General features: G+C 35.1%; 1 protein-coding gene across 1 annotated transcript in view; it reads left to right on the top strand.

The window, feature by feature from the left end:
- LOC144977328 (allatostatin-A receptor-like) overlaps window positions 1-25,612 on the top strand; it is a 184,512-nt gene that overhangs the window by 137,324 nt on the left and 21,576 nt on the right. The window contains exon 5 of the mRNA XM_078922410.1: window positions 7,134-7,257. Coding sequence (XP_078778536.1) covers window positions 7,134-7,257 — 124 coding nt within the window. The remainder of the gene's footprint in view (window positions 1-7,133; window positions 7,258-25,612) is intronic.

Here is a 25,612-nt window from a genome sequence, read left to right as displayed (position 1 = left end):
AGAGAGAGAGAGAGAAAAGAGAGAGAGAAAGAGAGATAGATAGATACATAGATGGATAGATAGATAGATAGATAGATAGATAGATAGATAGATAGATAGATAGATAGATAGATAGATAGATAGATAGATAGATAGATAGATAGATAGATAGAGACAGAGAAAGAAAGAAAGACATATAGAAGAAAGAGCGAGAGAGAGAGAGAGAGAGAGAGAGAGAGAGAGAGAGAGAGAGAGAAAGAGAGATAGATAGATACATAGATGGATAGATAGATAGATAGATAGATAGATAGAGAGATAGATGGATAGATAGATAGATAGATAGATAGATAGATAGATAGATAGATAGATAGATAGATAGAGACAGAGAAAGAAAGAAAGACATATAGAAGAAAGAGCGAGAGAGAGAGAGAGAGAGAGAGAGAGAGAGAGAGAGAGAGAAAGGAAGAGAGAGACAGAGAGAGAGAGAGAGAGAGAGAGATTTCTTATGTAGTGCGTTGTCTATGAGTGGGTTAAAAAATAGGAGTTGAAATAATGGCCTTTAAAACTTCTTGGAATACTTTTTTCTAAATTCAGATTTCACCATCATTCGAATTCATCACATTTCTTTTCCAGAGTTCGGATTGGCGGTCAGAAGTCTTCAGGTCTTCCCGACATATTATTTGCGAAAGGCCTATGGCCTTTTACTGCCAACTTTTTTAAAAATCTGTCATGAAACAAACTAACATTAAAGATATGTTTTGGCTGTCTGAATCGTACTAAAGTGGTCTGTTGAATCTTTCTGTATCTTCTATATCCGGTAAATTCTGGTGGTAATGCATTCCATTCGTAAATGGTTCCATGAAAAAAAACACCTGAATTTATGGGTGTTGGTTTTTTTTTTCAAATGGTTATATGTAATTTGATGCAGGGACGGCTGGTAATAATGGGCAGGGTGGGCAAATACCAGCCTGTTTTCTTCAAGTTATAAGCTGTATTACCAGGTCCGAAATAATCTAATCTAAATTAGATAATTTCAAAAGTTACTACTTAAACTTGATACTTCGTACTGAAATCAATTTGTGTGTATTTTTGATAGATTGCGAATGACCATGCACCCCGTAATGCATAAACCAGGATACGCTCCTGTTCTTTTTATCAACCCCCCCCCCCCCCTCCCCAACCACTCCACTCCGCCCACATCGTCATCTCATCGTCACGTCGCCTGACGGTGAACTAACTCCGATTTTTGCTGTCTGGCCTCTCTAGTACTAGGTCGGGCTAATTCAAATGAGCCCACCTTAATAACCAGTGAACACTGAATAGAGCTTTTGGCAAACGAACTTTTTCTTATTTATTGCCTTACTTGTGCTGGTACCATTGATGTAATGACTTTGGGAAGGTTCCAGTATTGAATTAAATTTATTAACTTACTAATATTATATCAATTTAGTATTCATTTGTGTTGTTTTTATATATTTGTTTATCCATTTAAATTATTTCTTTTTTTTTTTCTCGTTTTCTTTAAGTACTTCTCAAAACTCATTTATTTAAATTGTTTTCTTATTTGTTTTTTGTTGTTTTTTTGTTTTTGTTTTTTAACAAATTAATTTGTTAGTTCTTTTTTTTATTATTCTTAAAGTAATTACCGCTGTATTTTTATTGCCAGACTAAATAATTTTGCAAAACAATGTAATTTTCTATTGTATTTCCTCTAATAAAACAAAACATTTTATTCAAAAGTCACGACTAAATAAATATTAATACAACCACCATTTTGGTTTTCTCAACAATTGAATTAGTATACGAGAAATACTCTTCTGAGTAAGGAGAGAGTTGAATTCTAAGTTATAGAGGAAATAAAGACGTTTAAAGGAAGGGTGGGCAGATTCCGTACTTGCCCGTCCTGAAGCTAATACATACATAAGATAGTTCGCGACGAAGAGGCGGGAAGCTAGGGGTTGGTTGGGGAAGGAGCATAGCACTCTTGTATAGATAGCATTGGGAAGGAGTAAAGATAACACGGTCGTTATTGTGATAGTATAACGAATGCATGAGGAGAGATTGATAACATTCTTTTGTCTTAATTGTATTGTGTGAATTATTGGCGAAAGCCTAAGATTAAATAAACTTTGTAATATCGTATGGTGGTAACCATCATTGTCGACGACATCGTGGTTGTCATCATCATCATCATCATCATCATCATCATCATCATCATCATCATCATCATCATCATTAACAACAACAACAACAACAACAACAACAACAACAACAACAATATTAACAACAAGTACAACAATCGTCTCCACAACTATCATTCTAACCAACAGCACCACCAAAACCACTATCATAATTACATCCTCCCTCACCGCCTCGTCTTCCTCCTCCTCCTCCACCACCACCACCACCGCTACCACTATTCCAACCACTACCACCACCGGCACAATCATTCTAACCACCAAGACAGCAGTAAAAATGATGCAATTTCAGCTCTGAATGAAACTCGAGTCATATCGCTGTTGTTGCTTCTCGATGAAAACTTTAAGGTTACTACATACTACTGAAAACCAGTAATGTAACAGAAATATTAATCTCGCCGTTGAGGGATTAAAGCATCTCTTTAATTTTTCGAGTGAACGAAATGGGACTTCTATTGTCAAGGTGTTGTCGCATTATGTCTCGTCGCTTTAGTTTTTAGTTGTATTCTCTTTCGTGATTATTTTTTGATTACGTTTGGAATAATTAAAATCTACTGGTATTGTCATTTCATTGTGAATGTGATTATTTGTGGTTGAAATATTTTTTTTAAAGGTGAAAAAAAAATTATAATTAAAAAAAAAAAAAATAAATAAATAATATATATATATATATATATATATATATATATATATATATATATATATATATATATATATGACCGGATCATCTTTGCCCAACCACTGTAAATAGGCTAGAACCGCCACTGATTTGATGGTATATTTCCTCTTGTATTGTATTTGTTTGATCGACTTTTTATGTCGTCTGGGATATCTGAATGGCTGCTTATGGGTCATTGGGGAATTTCTGAAATATCTTAATGCGGACCTCTTTGAGTCCGTTTTTAATGGACCTCCCCTCCAATTGAAGATTCGAATGACAGATGACGGTTGTTTTAATGTACAGCCTGTCATAAATCATACAGCTGGTCTTTGGACTTTCTCAATCATCGTTAATTTCCTCTGCAAATGAGGATCTTAAGCTGCACTTGCATTTTCTAATTCCGGACTATAGGCCTGCAAATTGATGTGCTTTGGACACTGACATAGTGGATATTCCTCACCCCCCCCCCCCCCTGGAAGGAACTTTATGTGCCATGTATTTGACCATGCTTGCAAAGTCCAGATTGTCTGAAGCGCATATGCATCTTTGCTGTCTTCAATTAATTTTCCCTTAAAAAGTCCATTATTTTTTGTCTTCGTGTCTGTTTGTTTCTCTACCCATGATTAAGCAGTCTGTGTTTCAGAATTTTCTGCTTCATCCTTTTTGAGGCAATTATAAAAGCCGTCTTGAAATAGATATTAAAAGAATTAGGCTCAGCCATGTTTTCAATAACAAACACTTTAAAAAGTACATGATAACTAATAAGAATAACAGCTATTTCAACAACCTTTACTTTTCTCTATTAATTTTTATATATTTTCCCGCTGACGTTGTGAGTTATTTAGTAATACATTTGTCATACAATATTTCCCCTCTCTATTTGCTAATTTTTTGGCTGCCAGACTAGCGTGTACTTCTACTCTTTGACCCTCGGTGTTTGGAGACTATTCATCTTGGGAGTGCAATCGAATGACTTGGGTGAAAGGACGACTAAATTCCTTTCTTCCGGACCGGAGATTACGCAGTCGTCGCTTTAGACATTGGAATCGAAAAAGATTTCGCCTATAATGAGCACTCTGAGCCAAACGTGGCTTCTTCGTTTCCAATTCATGCCTCTACATATCTAAGGACGGGAAGGTGTTACAATAGAATTACTTATATTATGTAGACTTCAAAATATAGATTTATGTTTTTTATAAATTTGACATTCTTGTATCACCCAAAATATATGTACACGTCGGTTTATACAGTAACCTCCTACTGCCGGAATGCGATTTTAGCAATCTTTTTTTTCATCAAGTGAGTAGTAATAGCGGCGGGACTCGGTCAAGCATTATTGACGCTCGAGTCACACAGCTTTTCAAATGTTTATCTATCACTTCAGACGTTCCCAGTTCCCAGCCAATAGCAACACTTAACATGTAAGTCAAGACATGACGCATGCGAGGCGATATATCAATCTTATTTTTTCATGAGAGACAACGCTGTTACCAGGCAATAGTAGAGAGTACGTTAAGGGAATGTGAGTGAAGAGCCGATATTTTTTACTCAACTTCGACCCGCTTAGAGCGCAGAGAGACTCGAATTCGGGACCTAACGGTCCGAAGGCAAGTGTCATACCATTAGAGTGTTTCTCGCGTAATTGTTATACGAAGATATAAATAATAAAAAATCGTATGGAATTATACTCCTGTAGAGTCGTACTTTATATAATTATTTCTGAAGATGGGAAACGACGAGGAAAAATATGTTTGACACTCTTTAGATACAACTCTTAATTATGGTATACTTTACTGTTACTGTGGGGGTAATTATTTTTTTAGTAATGAGCAAAACACAACTGTGGAAGTGCAACGTCCCAGTCTAAGGTTTGATGACTTGCTCAAGGTCATACTGCGCAAACAATGATAATCCAGGTAAAAACATAACCCAGGTATCCATCCATGCCTTTGATAATTTGTTTATTTATTATATTATTTATTGAATCGATCCAGCATTGATAATCGCCATAAGTAAAACATTTCGAATATCCCTTAACCCAGGTTTGTTGAAATCCACGTACATGCCACAACTTTTAACCGTACTCTGGAATTGCATGTATTTAAAAATATGGCCAGAAAACTAGTCATTTAAACATCAATAATTGAAATAACCCTCATCTTGGTAAAAACGCTCAAATCTGTGACTTCGCGAGGTCACAGGGTTGAGAGTATTTGCCAAGACTAGGGTCATTTAAATCGGTCGATATTTGAAGGACGAATTTTCTGTCCAATTTTTTAAATACATGTTTTCCAAGAATACGGCAGTTAACTGGTTAATGTTCCATATAAACTATCATTTCACCCTAATTCCCACTACTCTCTTGACAGAGCTTCTAGCACGACACATTCCAACAAGCAGCCTCAGTCATCATATGGCATAATAAAGTTGGATGCTTATGTAAAGCTGAAGATAATGAACGACAAATTATTTTTACCCACCGACTTACCCCATTGAGTTCTAGATATTTCCTCCAAGATAATAGAGAGATCAAATAGCGCTAATTAAACATTTCTTAAATATGAAATGTATCGTGAAGTGGTGATTTAGCTTAGATATTTCTTACAGTAATGTGTAAGGTTTTGAAATCTCCCCAATAACTGCCCTTAATTAGGCAAAACAGTCATTAAGACAGCCAATGTCAATTTATCATTCTGTTTATTTTGAGACTTTTTCTGCACAGACGATTTCTCGCAGTTTTCCTGAAATTGTAAATGTATGCAGTAGATTTGAAAGTACGAGAGGGGGAATCTTACAAGTCGTGACCACTATATCCTCCATTACAACCAGTAGAGTAAAGAGAAACAAATATAAAAAGAGACAAAATAGAATAAATCAAGTGGATTAAGTCGTACGTAGTGCAAACACGACACAGCTAACAGGGTATGATTGACCACGACAAACTATTTGATGTTATGGTCAGCTCAAGGACTAGAATATCAATAAGGAATAAGGAAAGGAAAGGCCTGGGGCTGATTTACCCTTGATGAGGTGGCGGTAATCTTTTAAATAATTTTTTTCTCTTTATGTTGTACAAAGTGGCTGGGATTTTGGTCCTATTTTCTTACCCCACCCCTTCCTTATACACAAAAACGCACGCGCGCCCGCGCACACACACACACACACACACACACTCACACACTCACACACAACATAAACACACAGAACAGTCACTCTCTTTTACTTTTATGCATACATACATAAATATATAATCCGATTTAAAAGTAAGTTCAGGTTTTAAAATCTTTTATCGTGCATTTTACCACCTAATTCAATGGAAAAAAAAAAAGATTAGAAATTTGGATTTCAAGATTATACACTACGTGATGATTTGAAAATATGGCATGGAGAAAACAGTCTGTTGAAATTAAGCATTTTACAACGAGGTCTTCGAAAGAAAATAAAGCATATATATATATATATATATATATATATATATATATAATATATATATATATATATATATAAACGCAAACAAACATATAATACCAAGAGAGGCCAACAATCAACCAAATTTAAAAAGAAAAAGAGGCGTAGATACAAAGGAACCAAGAAAACCCCAAACAATAGTATTTGTAACGTGTAATTTTATGTCTCCCAAGGAAACAATACATAGAAAACTAACGGTTCAAGTTGTTTCTCAGAAAATTAATTAATGTTGTGGTCAGGACAAAGGGACAGAATTGTATACGGCTATTTATATCCGAAGATGGGAGGCGCTGAATTGGAGATGATGAGCCAGGCGCTCTTCGATGTAGGGAATCCTCTTCTTACAATGTTAATGAACAGTCTCTCTCTCTCTCTCTCTCTCTCTCTCTCTCTCTCTCTCTCTCTCTCTGTGTGTGTGTGTGTGTGTGTGTGTGTGTCTATCTATCTATCTATCTCTCTCCATCTCTCTTTCTCCAAGTCTATCCCCCCCCCCTCTCTCTCTCTCTCTCTCTGTGAGTGTGTGTGTGTGTGTGTGTGTGTGTTGTGTGTGTGAGTTTCCCACAGATCAATCCTCACGCATTGTTGGTTGATAATACACACATACACACGCACACACACTCACATATAATGTATTAATGATATATATATATATATATATAATATATATATATATATATATATACTATATATATTACCAACCCTCTTTCTAATGGAGATTGGAGGGTAAGGGAACATCATGTCTTAAGAAATCAATTCTCTCTCCACTTCGTCTCTCTGGCACTTTTCTGGAAATGACTGTTTTGTTTGTTTGTTTTTCCCACTTCCAGATATTTGGTGATTGCCCACCCTTTGACGTCTAGGAGACTTTGCACTTTACGGAATGCTCGTATTGCTCTTGTGTGTATTTGGATTGCCGCCATTGTGTTTGCCTGCCCTGCTTTTGTCATTACGGTAAGTTGTAGTAAAGAAGATAAGAATGGTGATGGCGATAATGGTGTTGTTGTTGTTGGTGGTGATGATGATGATGATGATGATGATGATGATGATGATGATGATGATGATGGTGATGACGATGATGATGATGACGATGATGATGATGATGATGATGATGATGATGATGATGATGATGATGATGATGATGATGATGATGATGATTCAAACATTTAACGAAACCGTTGTCTTTCTTGCAAAACAAATAAACAATGGCAATATAAGATAAAGCTTAGTAAAGAGGATCTCATGCATGCAAGATTTCAAAACGAGAATCAAAATTGTTTAGCTTTGATCATTAATATCTACTTGGCCAATTTGTATTCTAGTTCTAACTTGATATTAATTATATTCTAGAAATGAAAACTGTGCGGCAAGATAAAATAGCATCAGCAATGAAAAAATAAGATATCCAAACGAACAATATTCATGTGTGATTTATTAAACTAGTGGCCTTCAAAGTCGGAATCCGTTTTCTTTTGGAGTCAAAGCCCCCAGACAGCATATTTGCATCATTTAAAACAACGGAATTGTTTCAAATTTCAATGGGGAAAGACATCACTACCATTGCCCTATTACATAATAATAAAACAACTTTATAACATTTTGAGCAGATAGCATTTACTTCAAATATCAATAGATTATTGTGACCCCCAACTTATCAAAGCATCTGAAACTTAAGACTCCTATAGCTGTCTAAAAGTCGATGAGTTCAGACTTCAAAAAGGTCTCATGTTAGAGATGTTTTTGACAAGCTAATGATCATCTTAATCTATCGATTTATAAAGTGTAAGTTTTTTAGACAAAGCGAAAAAAGATCACTGTTAATGTGTGCGACTCTGTTTTGAGAGGATTACTATTACAAAAACAACAACCGCTAATGATAGTCGTCTTTGGTTTCATAGGCAGGCAGCAGCAAAAATTTCAGACAACCCACGTCTTGTTTTAATTTTAGAACCATAAAATAGAGATGTTACCCTATCCCTTTTTTTTTCTAATGGAGTATGGCTGCTAAGGGTACGTGACCTCTCCCTTGTGTGGAAATCGCTTCACATTTTGAGCGTCAAATGGACATTATTGCACTATCTGACCGATGAATCAGAGACCATTGATCCGTATTCTCGGTTGCGGTCAACTTTCATAATTACCTTAACAATTTAAATGGTCACTGTCTTGGGTCAACTTATATATATATATATAATATATATATATATATATATATATATATATATATATATATCCATATATATATATATATGTATATATATATATATATATATATATATATATATATATATCCATATATATATATATATATATGTATATATATATATATATATATATATATATTATATATATATATCCAGTAGCAAGTATAACTAAAGTCAAAATCATTACAGATGAGATTTTTATTTTTGTTAATTAACAAACATCCAATACTCAGTAGGAAGGAATTACTGACCTCTCAGTAAAAGCACTAAGAAATTATATCAGGCCAAAGAAAACCAAATGCCTTTTGTAAAGGTTTAAAGGACTTGTTGCATTGTGACTACCATTGTATTTAGTCACACGGTGAAAGACAAACATTATTTTCTGTTAACAAATAATTTCCAAACGGCGCCAAACTTCATATTTCAGCTATTTCAAACCGTTTAAAAAACACAAATATTTATTTGTTTCGTATTTCCGTGATAGATTATTCTGAAAGTGATTTAACTCGAGGTTAATGAAACAAGTTCTTTCAAAGCTACAAGCGTTGTGCAATATCTATTATTCGTGTAACTCGTACCAGTTAAATGCCGTAATCCGAAATATAAAACAAGTATTTAAAAATTTGAAATATATCAATCGATTTAAAGGACCTCACCTTGGCTAAAATTCTCAAATCTAGAACCTTGCGAAGTCCCAGGTTTGGGAATTGTTAGCAAGATGAGGGTCATTTATATCAATCGATATTTGAAGGAGAAGTTTTCTGGCCAAATTATTGAAAACGCGTTTTTCCAGATTACGGCATTAACGGATTAAATGTATAGAGTAAAAAGTTAAGGACTTGAATTGAATTTATATGTTTTTTAAAAGGAAAATAATAATAAGTTCCCATGAAATATTCTAGGTCTTAAATTCTTTTTCATTCAACATGAAAAATAACATTTAACAGCATGTCAATTAGACGTCTATCTGAAGATGCTAGAGCAAAATAGTACTTTGGCTTTACTCTAATTATAAAAGTAATTTGTACAAGAAATGATTGTACATGATGAAATCAGATTTGGCATACAAGGAGTATATAAAATTTAAAATGGCCATATCTACCTTGACCCACCACGACATGTACTTATTTGCAATGGGGGATAACCCAAATTGTCATGAGCTCATTATTCATCATCATCATCATCATCATCATCATCATCATCATCATCATCATCATCATCATCATCATCATCATCACCATTGCCTTTTTCACCCTGGGTCAGGGTATAGGCCACAAACAAACAGTTTCCATCCTTCTCTATCCTGGGCTAACTTTTTTTTTTTTATCTCATTCTATGACTCACCACTTCTCTGTATCTCAGCGGGTCAGCAGAGTCCTTTCGGCTTTGTCTGTTGTCCTTCATAAATTCTGTCATTCCAGAAACTCTTCGGTCGCCCAAGCTAAAAAAAGGATTTGATTTGTCCGTCTGCGTTTCTGTAACGGTTTGAGTTTTACGGAAAGGGGTTATAACCCTTTGCCAACCCCCAACCTGGAGGACCAGGTGACTCAAAGATGGGGGAATCACACACCATTAGTCGCCTATTACGACATGCTGGCTTGACGTTGGGCTATTCTTGACCCTCTCAGCTGAGGGACCCCGGACACCACACGGGGCGAGCTCATCATTGTAATGGAAATACTCTCAAACCAACGCAAAATACTGTCCATGACAACAATGTCAAACCAACAAATACTTGCGTTCCGCTACCAGACCTGCAAATATTTTCACGTCGACCAACCACCAACGAGTATGCCAGCAACAGATCGCTCTCAATCCGTGAAAGAACGTGGATATATTATACTAACACAAATGTACTCAAAAGATGAGTTCTGGATCTCCGTCCATTATGTTGTTGTTTGTTGTTTCAATAATTTGACGGCGTGCATCTTCAGAAACGCCTATCACTCACCGCCTTGTACTGGTATTGTCTCAGGATAAGACAAATGCCGAAATGGGAATGCATTGTTTGAAATATCTAGATTGAATTTTGAGGCCATGCTGCCGTGCTCTGGAAAAATGGAAAAACATGCAAAGTCCCAAATTTGAGAGTTGTTGGCAAGATGAGGGTCATTTTAAGCGAGTGATATTTGAAGGACGAGTTTCCTGGCCAAATTTTTGAATACATGTTATTTTTTTCAGAGTGTTTATAATTATGTCACTTAGGTATCAGCAAAGCTGGCCTTTAGCAAGATGTTGCATGACTCTCTCTCTCTCTCTCTCTCTCTCTCTCTCTCTCTCTCTCTCTTTCTTTCTTTCTTACTTTCTTTTGATTTCTTTCTCTCTTTGTTTATTTCTATGCATCAGGATCAGTTTCAATAACATAAATTAACCAATTCTCTCTCTCAAACCCTGTGAATATTAAACCCCCTTCCTTTCAATGTTTTTGAAAATATAGAATTCGGCTGAACAATAAAAAAAAGACCACGAAATAAAGTTTTAGCGCTATTTCTATTTTAGCTACTGTATTATGTGTACCACTTGTAACCTTTGACCTTTCAACTGTCAAGGAAAATTGGGTCGGGTCACTTATCCGAATTATTCTTATTGCTTGCAACATTTTAGTAGGACACTGGCCTATCGTAAACCCACTACCAATAAATGAGTAGAATTAGCCAATGTCAAATCAAAACACGCAAACAAATACTCAGTAACACTAGATATATAATGGTATGCAACGACTGACAAATGGCACTAACAGGCAACGTAACGATATGAAACCAGAGTCATCAATTCCAATGTCACTATCCGATAATCAATCATTTAAGATTACTAAGGATTGGAGGCGCTTCATATCAAATTTTACACTACAGTCCCGGTTCAGTTTAGGATAGGAGGCAGTGTCGAAAGGTTTTTTTTTGGTTAACATTCCCCACAAAAATAATCCACAACTAGACGTCTAAGTCGTTTTGAAAATCAAATTTGTTTGTTTGAGAGTATTCCTATTTAAACAATAAAACCATATCAATTCGAGTGATCAAACTATTACATAAGTAAATAGCGTTTGAAATATAAACGATGTCTATATCATCATTTTTTAATGAAAAAATATGTATTACTTTTAAGTTCAATTAATTTCTGCAATGCCCATTTTTGAAATTGCCTGCAGCAGATGCATGCTCTTAGATGGCTTATATTTGGATGAATTTAGGTCAATTTTTCACATCTCTTTCCGTTGTTTTAATGAATGAATTATTTCCCGCCTGGTTAGGTTTGGAATGACTTTAAAATTAAAGATTGATTTGTTTACCCTATTCTGCATTGCATGAGTTATCCACGGATGGCTCATACGGTAGAGTCACGCTCTCACCGGCCAGGCGGAGTTGTCTTACCAATAAGGTCGCAGGTTCAAACCCCATCACCGCCGCGAAAATGTTTTATTCTCTATTGTCTTCTGGCACTTTCCTACTCACTCATCTCTTGTTATTACCAACATAAAGTGCCTGCTCCACCCACTTTTCTGAATTCAAGAGTAGCAGCTATAGTCCTCTATGTCATTTCATGACCTCTGCGTGTCATCCATTTCTGACAGAAAATAGTTTATGTTGTCATTGTGTAATGAAATTTTCCGAATTTTTTCAATTTTTGTTTATATATATATATATATATATATATATATATATATATATATATATATATATATATATATATATATATCATGTCATCTTTCTCTCCCCTATCCCTCCCTATCTCTCTCTCTATTCTTCTCTCTCTCTCTCTCTCTCTCTCTCTCTCTCTCTATGCGTCTCTCTCTACATCACTCTATCTATATATTTATCCATCTATTTACCCATATATCTCAGCGATCTATATTCTCCCTTTCTCTTTCTCTCTCTCTCTCTCTCTCTCTCTCTCTCTCTCTCTCTCTCTTCTTCTTCTTCTTCTTCTTCTTTTTTTTCTTCTTCTTCTTCTTCTTCTTTTCCTTCTTCCCTGTCTCCCAATTTTATCTCTTCCTTATCTTCTTTACTTCCTGGTCTTCTTCGTCTTATTCTACACCTAAACCACCGCCATCACCTCTACAAGCACCACTGCCATCACATCGATCACTACTACTATACAATCATCACAACCACCATCATTATCACATACCAAAATCACTACCACCACTGCCATCTCCCTTTCCTTCTAATCGTCATCGTCATCGTCATCATCATCATCATCATCATCACCATCATCATCATCATCATCATCATCATCATCATCATCATCATCATCATCATCATCATATTATCCTTCTCTTCCTCCTCCTCCTCCTCCTCCTCCTCCTCCTCCTCCTCCTCCTCCTCCTCCTTATCATCATCATAATCTTCTTCTTTCCTCTCTCTCCTCCTCCTCCCCCTCATACTCCATCCGTAAATAAACGAAAAGACAAACGTTTTTCATAACGTGTAGCGTTAAAAGAGAAAATGAAATGTGAAATACAAAGAGTAAAATATATTCTTTTATTCCTGCCCCATATTGACAAAACCTTTAAATACTAAGTCTTACTTTTTTAATATAAGAAGTAAGAGTGTTCTAGAAAAAGAGAAAAAAAAAGATGCTTTGGAAATCAACGGCACAGTTTGACCCAGCAATAGGAACAGATTCTCCACGGGTATTAATGGGTGTTTCATTTTGGAAAACCTATCTTGCCGTCTCTCGCTATCGCCACAAAAATGTTCAAAATGGCCGTCCCATTAGTTTTGCTCTAGTGAGAAAACGCCTACGTAATTGAATCGATGCGACATATCTAATCATTCTTTATCATGTTTTTTAAAAAAAAATTTATGACAGCCTCTTGGCTTTGTGTTTTTCTGGGTTCTCTCTTCCAGTAAAACCTTAAATTGATAAGATATGGATCAATTAACACTTGAAGTAGATGTTTTGAAGACAAATGGAGATAATAATAATAATAATAATAATAATAATAATAATAATAATAATAATAATAATAATAATAATAATAATAATAATAATAATAATAATAATAATAATAATAATAATAATAATAATAATAATAATAATAATAATAATAATAATAATAATAATAATAATAATAATAATAATAATAATTTTATCTTACCCCGGATTTCAACAGATTCAAAGCGCTTACTAGATTACAGTCGTCTACAAAAGTCACTCAAACTACCTAGAAATTGCGTTTTATCAGAGTATCAAACACTAAACTGAAATTAGGTCCAGAGTAAAGGAGAACTTTCATGTTTGACATTGATTAGGATCACAGATCTCTGCTCCTTCAATCTTTACGAATAAAACTATAGTACTCTATTTCGGCGAACAAAATAGAAGAACTAGAGGATGACCTACAGCAACGATACATATAACTCTCAACATACACCTAAAAATCTAAAAAAATGATAACACCTTGTCATTAACATCACACACACACACACACACACACACACACACACACACACACACACACACATAACTAGAACCACTGAGAATGATATCACAGAATAGAAACGTAGGGATATATCCTTTACAACATTGACCTGCAACACAGCCGAAGTTGCAAAATCGGACGACCTTGATGGCGAAAGTCAAGCGAGGAGTTTTATCTCTAAAACTTTTTAAAAACTCATTTATTTTCTTCATTCTGATCATTCTGATCGTCAACACAAATTTTCTTCATAATTTAGTTAATTCCTAAATAAAAGCAGATTGTGTGGCTTAGTGATCTAGTGGTATGACACTTACCTTCGGATCGGAAGGTCCTTGGCTAGAGTCCTACTCTGAGCGGCCATGTTGAGTCCTCTGAAAAGGCTCTTTACTCCCATTATCTCAATGTACTCAGGTGTAAAACGAGTACCTGGCCATTAACAGTGTTGAATCTGAAAAATATTTGTAATATCGCCTATTTGGCGTCAATAGTTAATTTTGCTGTTGGCTAGGCACCCCATGTAAAAGCGCTTTGAGCACGTCGAGTGGATATTGCGCTATATAAATGGCAATTCATTGAAGGCCGTCGACGTGATGTTTCATAGCATGACCTTGACTAGGAAGGGTTTCAAGGCGATTGCAACACCTTTTGGTCATATCAGCGCTAGTAAAAAGGAAAAAAATGGAAAAGTAAAAAAATTCTAGTATTACAATTAAAGCACCCAAGAAAAAGAAAGACAAAGGAGAATAGTTCAAAGAGGGAACAAATGTAGATTCCAAGACCATACAATCAGTGTACTTAGTTTGAGATCACCGTAAAGTCTCATCCAGATATCAACTCAGGATCCCGCTAAGAGGAACACATTCAAATGTATGCAAGATATTATGCTTTAACAAGAATATAACGATCAGTATATAACAGAGAGATTACAAGCAGAACAAATATCACCTCTCAAAACTAACACCTTACATATGAGTAATTCCCTCTCAGCCAAGGACTCCGACAAAGACCAGGACAAAACCAAGCAATACCATTCCAAGACTAAGACAGAAAACAGCTCAGAAAGCAAGTATAGAGGGATAGAAGACACAGCAAGAGACCTCCTGCCCATCATGGGAGGTCAAAAGACTCCACTCAGATAGCAATATACTTTTTTATATATGAGATATAACAACAAAGTATGTATATTGGAACACTTTTATAAACAAGAGGACACAAACATCACAATAAATAGTCACCCAGTTCGGTCATTCAATTAATTCCCTATAGCATTCTGTCGTGACGCGCAAGTAAACTTGGCACTGAAACGCAGGGAGTGCCCTTAAAACGTAATGAAGCACTAAACATAGGGCAAAAATAAGTGGATTTTCTGAAACTGGCAATTGCATTAACTTTATTGCGCGTATGAAGTCTACCTGATTATTGCTAACTAATGTTGTTGCATTTCTAATATATTCGTATAAAGGGAGAAAGGAAAAACCCGAATAAAATTGTTCCACACTAGTCAAGATCCTAGCTTAGCATCCATCATTTGTGACCATTATTATGACATAAAAAGTAGTTTTTCAGAGCCATCAGGCCCATGGAGCCGGGGTTTATCCCGGTTTCTATAGTGTGAAACGGGCAATAGAAATTGCTTGCTATCCTTTGGATAGGACGCTAGTCTATCGCAAAGTACTTTTCCAGTACAGATCCAGCTACCCATGCACTGCTGGGTAGACAGGGGGATCAGAAAGCAGTCTCTACTGCACCCGGGATCGATCTCGGTCCCTTTGCGTGTGAAGCAAGTGCTCTACCAACTGAGCTATCGGGACCCCCTTTATATGACATACTTGTGGTGTAAATGTGTATAGTTTACTTATAGATTAATGGCAACATACAACAGTTCCAATTTACATACTTGTTATATAGAATTGTATTAAAGATTGACCGCTTTGAGAGGATAGAGCAAAATAAATATATATACTCATCATTTGTTAATATATGCGCAATAGGCTCTCCTCTATTTTCCTTGCACATAAATAGAATGTGCTTGATGTTGTGTGTTGTAATGTTCTTTTACCAGCATGATCGATGATAAATTCCTACTAATGTCTATCAATCAGACTATGAGAGATGGTTAATAGCTGTGCCTTGGTTATCAAAACGTTTTAATAATGTATGCTTATGATTTAAACCGCAAAACAATAGTTACTTTAGCTTCTCAAATTATCGGCAACATGGTGCTCTATGTAATTATGAAGTCTTGATTTAAATGAAATGTTCATCATCCTTTCATCATGTCATAGTCACGAGCCAACCTGGCGAGATTTGTTTAACCCTCAATATACTTGATTAAACTATTTGGCAACTCTTAAGTCGGCGAAAACCAACTTCCTTAAAGTAATTAAGGCCACACGTACTTTTGTGTGTCTGGTAACTACGATCTGTTACTGCTTTATTAGTCGGAATATGTGAATATTTGATTGAAAAGATCACTATCAATAGATTTGATGAGTAAACATTGTACATTGTTTGAAAAGTCTGATTTAAAAACGAAATTGTAAATTGCTGTAATTGATCTTTAATTGAGCTTTTTATATAGCGCAATGTCCACTAAACGTGCTCAAAGCGCTTTACAAGGGGTCCCTGGTCAACAGCAACATTTAACATTTAAGACGGGACATGACGCTTGTTAGGCGATATTACATTTTTTTTTCGGACAGAGACAACGCTGTTCACGTCCAGGTACTCATTTGACACATGAATACGGTGAGAGAATGTGAGCAAAGAGCCTTCTCCTAGGACTCAACTATGCGGCGAGCGAAGCTCGAACACAGGGCCTTCGGATCCGAAAGCAAGTGTCATACCACTAGACCACATAGCGGTACTACATTGTCTAAAATTTTTGCTTTTTAAAATTACAATATTATTACCTATTGCACACGTCAAGCTTTCTCTGGTGCACATTTACAAAAGACGCGTCATGTAGTCTACCTACTATTGTTATTTTATCATCTAAACTTGACCTTATAGAACGGATTATTGGACTGAGGCAATTCCCATGTTGTCAAAACGTCTCAAACCCAAACCCCTTAAGACAGAAAGTTTTTGCATCGAAATGAAAGAAAGTGTTTTAGCCATGTGCAGCTATTTTCAGTTGAACATAAAAATGTAATACGTCTTAGATTTAAAACCCACCCTCAAAGCACACAGAATTCATCAGTCATTGCGTGCAAGACAGGAAGGACACGCAGTTGACATTTCGGGTGATATTGAGGCATCACATTGATCGCATTATGCTGCATAATATGACAGGATCCAATCAAAAATCCCCTGGCAAAACCTTATAAGTAACATTTGTGCCATTTTGGAGAAGTAAAACTACAGTTTTTGGTAATGGAGATTAATTTATTTTACAAATGTGGAGCACTACTGTAAATTGTAAAGGCCTTTTGAACATTCAAAGTTATGCTGAGATGTAAAACAATACTAGTGCTCCACTTCTTGTTCTTGTTCTTGTTCTTGTTCTTCTTCTTCTTGTTCTTGTTCTTCTTCTTTCTTCTCCTCCTCGTTATCCTCCTCCTTCTCCTAACTAAATAATGAACCTGGCATTGTTGCTACGGCGACAAAAAAAATCCCTGAGTATGACAAAATGTTAAAACAAAAAGATTTTTTTATAAAATCAAAAGAAACAATATTTGTCGATTTATCATATATATAAAATAAAAATCACGAAATAAAATTGCTCGACTTTAATTTTAAAGGAGCGTAAAAGATATAGTAACAAATATTCACTGAATTATGAAAAGAACAAAATAGACCAATTCACTCAATATGATACAAAAGAAGAAGGACCATAACATGGTTCAACCCTCCCTACAGTAAAAACGTGACATCTTCTATCGGCAAAAAAATCTTCAGCCTTCTAAAATGCTTCCGTCAAGACCATGTTTTGCACCCATGATGAACAAAAATACCATCAAGAAAAATACCATCAAACATCCAAAATATCATATCATCTCAAAACAAACGAAAACTATCCCAACCAGAACAACCTAACAACAATCTTCACAAAAAATGCAATTGCATAACCCAGACAACATGCCCATTAAACGGTATTTGCTTGACACAAAATATTGTTTACCAAGCCATAGTTACACGCTCAGAAACACAAAAACAACAGACACACATCGGTCTCACAGAATGCTCCTTTAAAACCAGATGTAATCTACACATCGTCATTCAAAAATATACACAAACGACACTCTACCACACTGAGTGAATATATCTGGAACCTAAACGAAAACAACATACAACATAATATTACATGGAAAACTATCTCAAGAGCACAGTCATACTTAACATCCACAAAATTATGCAATCTGTGCTTGGAAGAGAAATTTTACATTATCACTAAACCATATATGGCTACACTGAACAAAAGAAATGAACTCACATCAGCATGCAAACACAGAAATAAACATATTCTTTGCAATTACAAACCACCATGGTAATCTCAACACCAAAACATCACAAGAAGTACGAAACAACACACAATTATAGAAGGACAAAGTCTCCCGACTCCCGACGCGTCAAAACATGACCCAGATTTTAAAAATAGTTTCTTCTTCTTCGTGGTCGTTGTAGTTGCCCCTTAAATAGAGGGATCCAGACTACAGTTCACATTTATAAATTTCACGACACACACACAGACATACACACGCACGCACACACACATAAACACACACACACACACACACACACACACACACAAACTCACTCACATAATATTCATAATACACGCTATCATCATTGAATTAAAAAAAAAATTTTTCCACGCATCCAAGACCCTTTCACATTCGGTATTGTCTTTAGTTTCTATCAACTTCTGAGGGAGTGCATTCCTTAAGCGAACGCCAGAGGGAAAGAAAGAGTGTAGTTTGGGTGTCTGTTCTTGATGTTTGAATTGATCGTTTGATTAGTTAATGTAGTTGGGGAGTTTTATGCTGGTGTTGCCTGTATTAATTTTTTGAAAGGTACATATCTTGTTTCTTTCGCAACGATGTTGCACTTTTTCCAGACCTGCGCGTTCTATGAGTTTTGTTATGCTATTGTTATATGAGTATCTATTAGTTATTCTCCTTGCTGCTCTAATTAAATGCAAAGGACCCGAACTATGATGCAATTGACCCTTAGTAAGCCATGCGCATCCAACCAACCTTTTGTTTACACGTTTCTTAGGCAACAAACTGAAGTTGACCCGTGAATAAATTCAATCTGTTTATTCTGAGGGAAATGCCTAGGGAGACCACCACCATAGTTTTCATAGCCAAAATGCCCCTTTTTTATTTTGTAGGAAAACCATGATCATGGTTCCCCCGTCCCCTTAAAGAAAACCACGTCTATGTCCAAGGAAACTAAGACTGTTGCTTGTTTTGGGTTGAGATGGACCATCATTTTTTTTTCTGCGTCAATGATCAAAGCATACGGTCAATGCTATGAAGAATCTCTCTCCTATCCGTTCACTCAGATGACCCTTTTGACAGAATACTACTACTACTACTACTACTACTACTACTACTACTACTACTACTACTACTACTACTACTACTACTACTACTACTACTACTATTACTACTACTACTACTACTACTACTACTACTACTACTACTACTACTACTACTACTACGACTACTACTACTACTACTACAATAACTGCTGCCACAACTACCATTACTATACTATAACAACTGATACCACAACTACTACTATTACTAATGGTTCGTGTGGATCAACGGTACGGTTTCTCGTCTTGTCACAAAAATCAAGCTAAGTGTGATCAGTGATGTGATGGGTGAGAGTAATCGTGAAAAATTCTGGTCCCCGCATTGTGTCCCTGGCTAAGGCACCCCACGCGATTGAATGAGTATCTGGCGACAGACAATGACGGAAAGTGTAACCATTTTAGTACACAAGGGTTGCCTAACCGGGTGTATGACACAGAAATATGGTTCCATACGGCCTGCTGAAGAGGGGTGGGGGAGGCGAATAAATTAATATGAGACATTATGAAGCGTATTGTTAATAGCTATCTGTAGAAATGCGCTATATAAATGTTAATATTTATTTACTTAGTCCAACTGTTACTACTACTACTACTACTACTACTACTACTACTACTACTACTACTACTACTACTACTATTACTACTACTACTACTACTACTACTACTACTACTACTACTACTACTACTACTACTACTACAACTACTACTACTACTACTACTACTACTACTAATAATAATAATAATAATAATAATGTTAATAATAATAATGATAATAATAATAATAATAATATAATACTAATAAATAATAATAATAATAATAATAATAATAATAATAATAATAATAATAATAATAATAATAATAATAATAATAATGATGATAATAGTAACCCAGCAAATTTAAATGAAATTGCGATTGATCTCGTTAGTTTTTGTATTTGAACGACATCAAAGCATGTTTGTTTAAGATGAGTAAAATAGGAGAAAGTCCAAATAGGTCACCACTATTTGATTGTCCACTTTTTTATCAAGGCTGTAGCTTCACGAGGCATAGGCAACAAACATAATCTCATTTAAATGTGGTACTAATCAATCAATCATGATCATCCTCATTGTAATCATCATCATCATCATCATCATCATCATCATCATCATCATCATCATCATCATGATCATCCTCATTGTAATCATCATCATCATCATCATCATCATCATCATCATCATCATCATCATCATCATCATCATCATCATCATCATCATCATCATCATTATCATCACCATTACTATTATCATTATCACGGGCAGCAAATGTGTTACCAATCAATCCTTTTCCCATTAACTGGTCGCTTGTCCAAACCATTTGAACCATAGGCCTGATATCGTTCCAATGCGCTAAGTGCTCATCGACCCGTAATATTTGAGGCCATGCTGCCTGCTCCTATGTCAATTAATAGCTTTTTGATAAATAACCTCAATCCAGTCACTTGGAGGCTTCTTTCGAAGGATGGTAGATGCATGATGTCTAAATTTAACGTATCACACTATTAAGAATCATTTTGTCATTTACAAATTTTAAAAGGAATAGTCACATATTATAATCATTGTCTAACCCTTCTATTTTTTTATTTTTTGGTTCGTTTTACAGGTTTTGGTTAAATATAGAGTAAACAAATCAGACTAGTTTTGGGTTTTTTTTAAACATTAAATTACGAGGGTTGATCAAATATTATTAATTGCCTTGACTATGAAGGAATATCCCGATTCTCATGAAATTTTGCGCACTTACTTTTATTACTCACTTTTGTAGTCCCCAGCTAAAGTGATTCACTTCTCCCATATCTCCTTGACCCTGAAAAGTCCATCGGGGTAGAAGGTGTTGGGTTTGATTAAACCAGTCTTCCGATTCTCTTAAAACTTCAATAATTTCGTCGTCTAGATATTTTCCTTAGAGATTTTTCTTCAATGAAAGGGGAAAAATCGAGTGAGTAGGAAGGATTTCAAATCCGAATTTTCTGCAGCTACTGGTGACACTGAGGCTTGGTGGGGCGGCAGTTGTCCTACAAAAGAAGTGCTCCAATTCGAAGCTTCCTTTGATGTTTTGTAGCCGACTCATGTTTCAGTCTATTCAAGAGTTGTTGTGAGTCGCACTTCCGTCCATTGATTTATTCTTTGGAAGATAGTCAAACATAATGATGCTTCTTATGTCCAAGAACAAAAAAACAAAACAAAGAAAACAAAACAAACAAACGACAAACAAATAAACAATAAACAAAAAAACAAAACAAAAACAAGACAAAAAAACCAAATCATCTTTGCCCAATGTTTGGAGTATGGGGAGAGGGGGGGGGGGAGAGGGGGGATGGTTCTTCATGGATTCCCATTGCTTTAATTGTCATTTCATCTCTGGATCACATTGATAGAGCCATGCTTAATCCACTAACAGCAACCGTCAGAAAAGTTCTTTTTCACAAACGTTAGGAGAGCTTTGCAACAACAATTTCTTTCCTTTTGACAAAGCCGCTTTTCTGGTTTATGTACTTTGGTGCTTGGGTTTTGGGAAATGGTCGATAAGAGAAAACAAGCGTAAAAACTAAGCCCAGAACACAATACTGTCTACCCGTTCGAGCCAGAATCGAATACAAATTTGCCCTTTTCCGTTTCAATGAACGATCTTCCCGATCATCTCTCCGCTACAATCAAGAACTAGTCTTCCTCTACCCCCCATCATAGATGTTTTGGCTTGATTAGTTAAGTATTTGTTTTAGTTTTAGTTTTCATTGGTAGAATAGCACTTTTTATTTATTTTGTAAAACATGTATTGGTAGTGTGTGCGGCTGCTGTGTTGATCTTTTGGCACGGTGTGAGCTTGTTTATGGATAGGCAAATGATATTGTATAGCGATTTGAGGTTTCGGTATTTTTATTTAGGGCTATAAAAGAGTACTTAAGTACTAAAACTTACCTCATGCTCGGACAATATTACATGATCACACACACACACACACACACAAACACACACACACACAAACACACACACACAAACACATATATATAATATATATATATATATAAATATAATATATATATATATATATATATATATATATATATATGATTTAAAGAGAATTTATCTTATAAACCGTAGAAGGTAATGAAAGCAACTGTATCCCTAAGAGGATGTAAAATAGAATCCAAACAAGTAAAGATGATAGAGAATAAAAGAAACTGATATTAATTACATCAAAATTGTAAAATTGTTTAGCTTTAGAGGCTTAACCATACGTTCATAATTTAAAAAAAAATACTTTCCATTCAATATCAGAAAAAAACATATGTCCATTTATAGATTTAAAGACTTATAGCAAAATTATAAAGACATTATGATAATCATTTCATAAGTTCTTGTAATTTTTGTTATTACTGTTTTTGTTCATTCCATTTACCCCAATCCTTTATGTTGCTAATATTCAGATAACACAGTAATTTGAATCCATATTTGTATAGCACATTATATAGTATGCTCAGTATGGACGTGCGCAAAATTGATAACCGACCGCAATTATGGGCTTGTTTTAACATTATTGTAATGGATAATATTTTGCGTTGATTCAGAGTAGAGTAGATTAATAAACCCATACTATTTGGGTAAACAGACCTGCACTGCCGTTTATTAAAGAATACAGTATGTGCTATTTGGTTACCATTGCATATACTGTGTTTTTAAAAAACTACGGCAGGGCAAATGAATGCACGTGACTCAGTAAGCTTCACAAAGATACATTTCCACTTAAGACCTAAACAAACATCACTTCCGTTTCACACAGTACAAGTCTGTAGTTTTTGGTGAGAAGAAGAAGAAGAAGAAGAAGAAGAAGAAGAAGAAGAAGAAGAAGAAGAAGAAGAAGAAGAAGAAGAAGACGACGACTCCGACGTTGACGACAACGACGACGACGACGACGACAACGACGACGACGACGAAGAAGAAGAAGAAGAAGTAGCAGAAGAAGAAGAGGATTAAGAAATAATTTGCCAAAGTTTATGAATGTGGAAAAGATTTTGCAAATTGAATAGATCGTGCGTCATAAAATTGAAGTGTAACCATTAAAATCTGCTGCTATAGGGAATGTTAGGGATCAGGATTTCCTTCCGCGCCCCGGAAATCGTCATGTTTGAAAAACTAAGCTCTATGTTGATTATGTCTTTTATATGCCACAAGGCAACTTGCACTTATTTGCAAGGTCTGATAACCCAATCTTTATGGGTCCATTGCTGTAATGGAAATACTCTCAAACCGACGCAACATATTGCTCTTTACGACAATGTTAAATCGATCAAATAACTGTGTTCAGTGTCAGGCCTACATAAAGAAATTAACACAGATTATAATAAAAATTCCAGTCCTTTGTTTGCTTTCTGGAGTACCTCATTAGTAACTATGAATGAAAGGAATCAAACGTTCTTTTAGTTTTACACGTTTTCTTTGTCCTTATTAATATGATCGCGAGCCTCTGATAGAAAAGATAAGCCAATAATAATGATGATGGTCAGACGAAATATTATCTGTCAACAATAACCCGTGATAATATTGTGTGAGGCGACAATTAGTGTCAGATTTTAAAAATCCGTTTCCGGGTTTCTTATTAGTGTCTTATCGTTTATCCCTATGTCGTGATGAATTTATCAGCAGGACCCGGTTTTTATGATCGTAAATAATGATAATCTCTATCTAATGGAAAGGCCAGATTAGTCAGGGCACACAACTGGTCATATTCAATATGCAGTTCACCAATTGTTCTGAGGCCGGGCTTTTGAAATCATTCACTTAAAATGTTGTTGTTGTTGTTATTATTATTATTATTATTATTATTATTATTATTATTATTATTATTATTATTATTATTATTATTATTATTATTATTATTATCTTGAAAGAATATGAAAGGATTTCATTTTCATCATTTATTTCTCCGGGTTGAGCTTTTTATTTTTGTCATAAACCATATTACGAAGATTGAGGAATTTGTAATTGAAAAGAATGTTGGAATAGCTTCTCAAAGTATCTTATAAAATGTGGATACAGTATAAACTTTTTCCTTTTCTTTTTGTCTCTGTAGAAGGCTATTTCTGTTATTTTTATGCCAGTCCTCTAGCAATAAAAAAGAATTATTTTGTGTTTGTTATTGTCGTCATTTAATCTGTCATTATTTAATTCATACAAATCAGTGAAAGGTTTAAACTTTGAATAAAAAGTAGGCTACCTATTTTCTTTATTTAGAACCCAGCTGCTCGTTGCTAGGCGACGTGATATCAGATTATTGAATCCTATTGTCACGTTGATATCACCGAATTAAAGAATTACATTCATTCTTCTTACTCAATATTGAATTTCATGCATATCACCATCTTTAGTAGGAAATAATTTCTTACCATTTCCATTCAAGCAATCTAACAACTATTGACGTTATAATATAATTCTTCTGTTTTATAATGACACGAAAAGTAAGAAAAAAAAAGTATAATTATATAACAATATCAAAATAAAGAACTTAAACGAGTTTGCAATGGTCATGGGAAGCTTCACCTTCTTTTACCGAAAGACACTATAAGATCAAAGATTTAAAAAAAAGGATATATTCCTGTTCTTTTGATGAGAAGCAATCAATAGATCTTTTGTTAATTAACCAGTTAACTGCTGCCGTTACCCTAGAAGTACTCTAGAAAGAAACATATTTAACAATTTGGCCAGAAAACTCGTCCTTCAAATATCGATCGATTTAAATGACTCCCATCTTGGCAAAATCTCCACAATTCAACATCTGAAATTACCAAGATACTTTTTTAAAAATGACTTCATCGACACTTTGAAGTATTTGCAGAGTAGTATGATGAAAATTGTTACTTTTAATTAACCCTCTCCTTACCAGCCATTTTCAGAATTTTCCCCAAAACTTCACATCCAACTAACACAAAAACATATCTTTGATCACTCAAACAAAATGGCAGTAAGTTCTTACGATACATCATTTCTTTGGCAAAACATGCTCTACAACACACTATTCAATTTCTTTAAATTTTATGATTTACAAAAGAAATTTGAATAATTATTCCAGAAATGGTCACAACCGACAAATCAATATCG

Source organism: Berghia stephanieae, chromosome 1 (genome assembly GCF_034508935.2).
Source record: "Berghia stephanieae isolate SIO BIC M18660-M18661 chromosome 1, UCSD_Bste_1.3, whole genome shotgun sequence".
NCBI classification, from domain to species: domain Eukaryota; kingdom Metazoa; phylum Mollusca; class Gastropoda; order Nudibranchia; family Aeolidiidae; genus Berghia; species Berghia stephanieae.
Note: the sequence above shows the minus strand (reverse complement) of the source record. Positions and strands in the feature narration are given on the sequence as shown.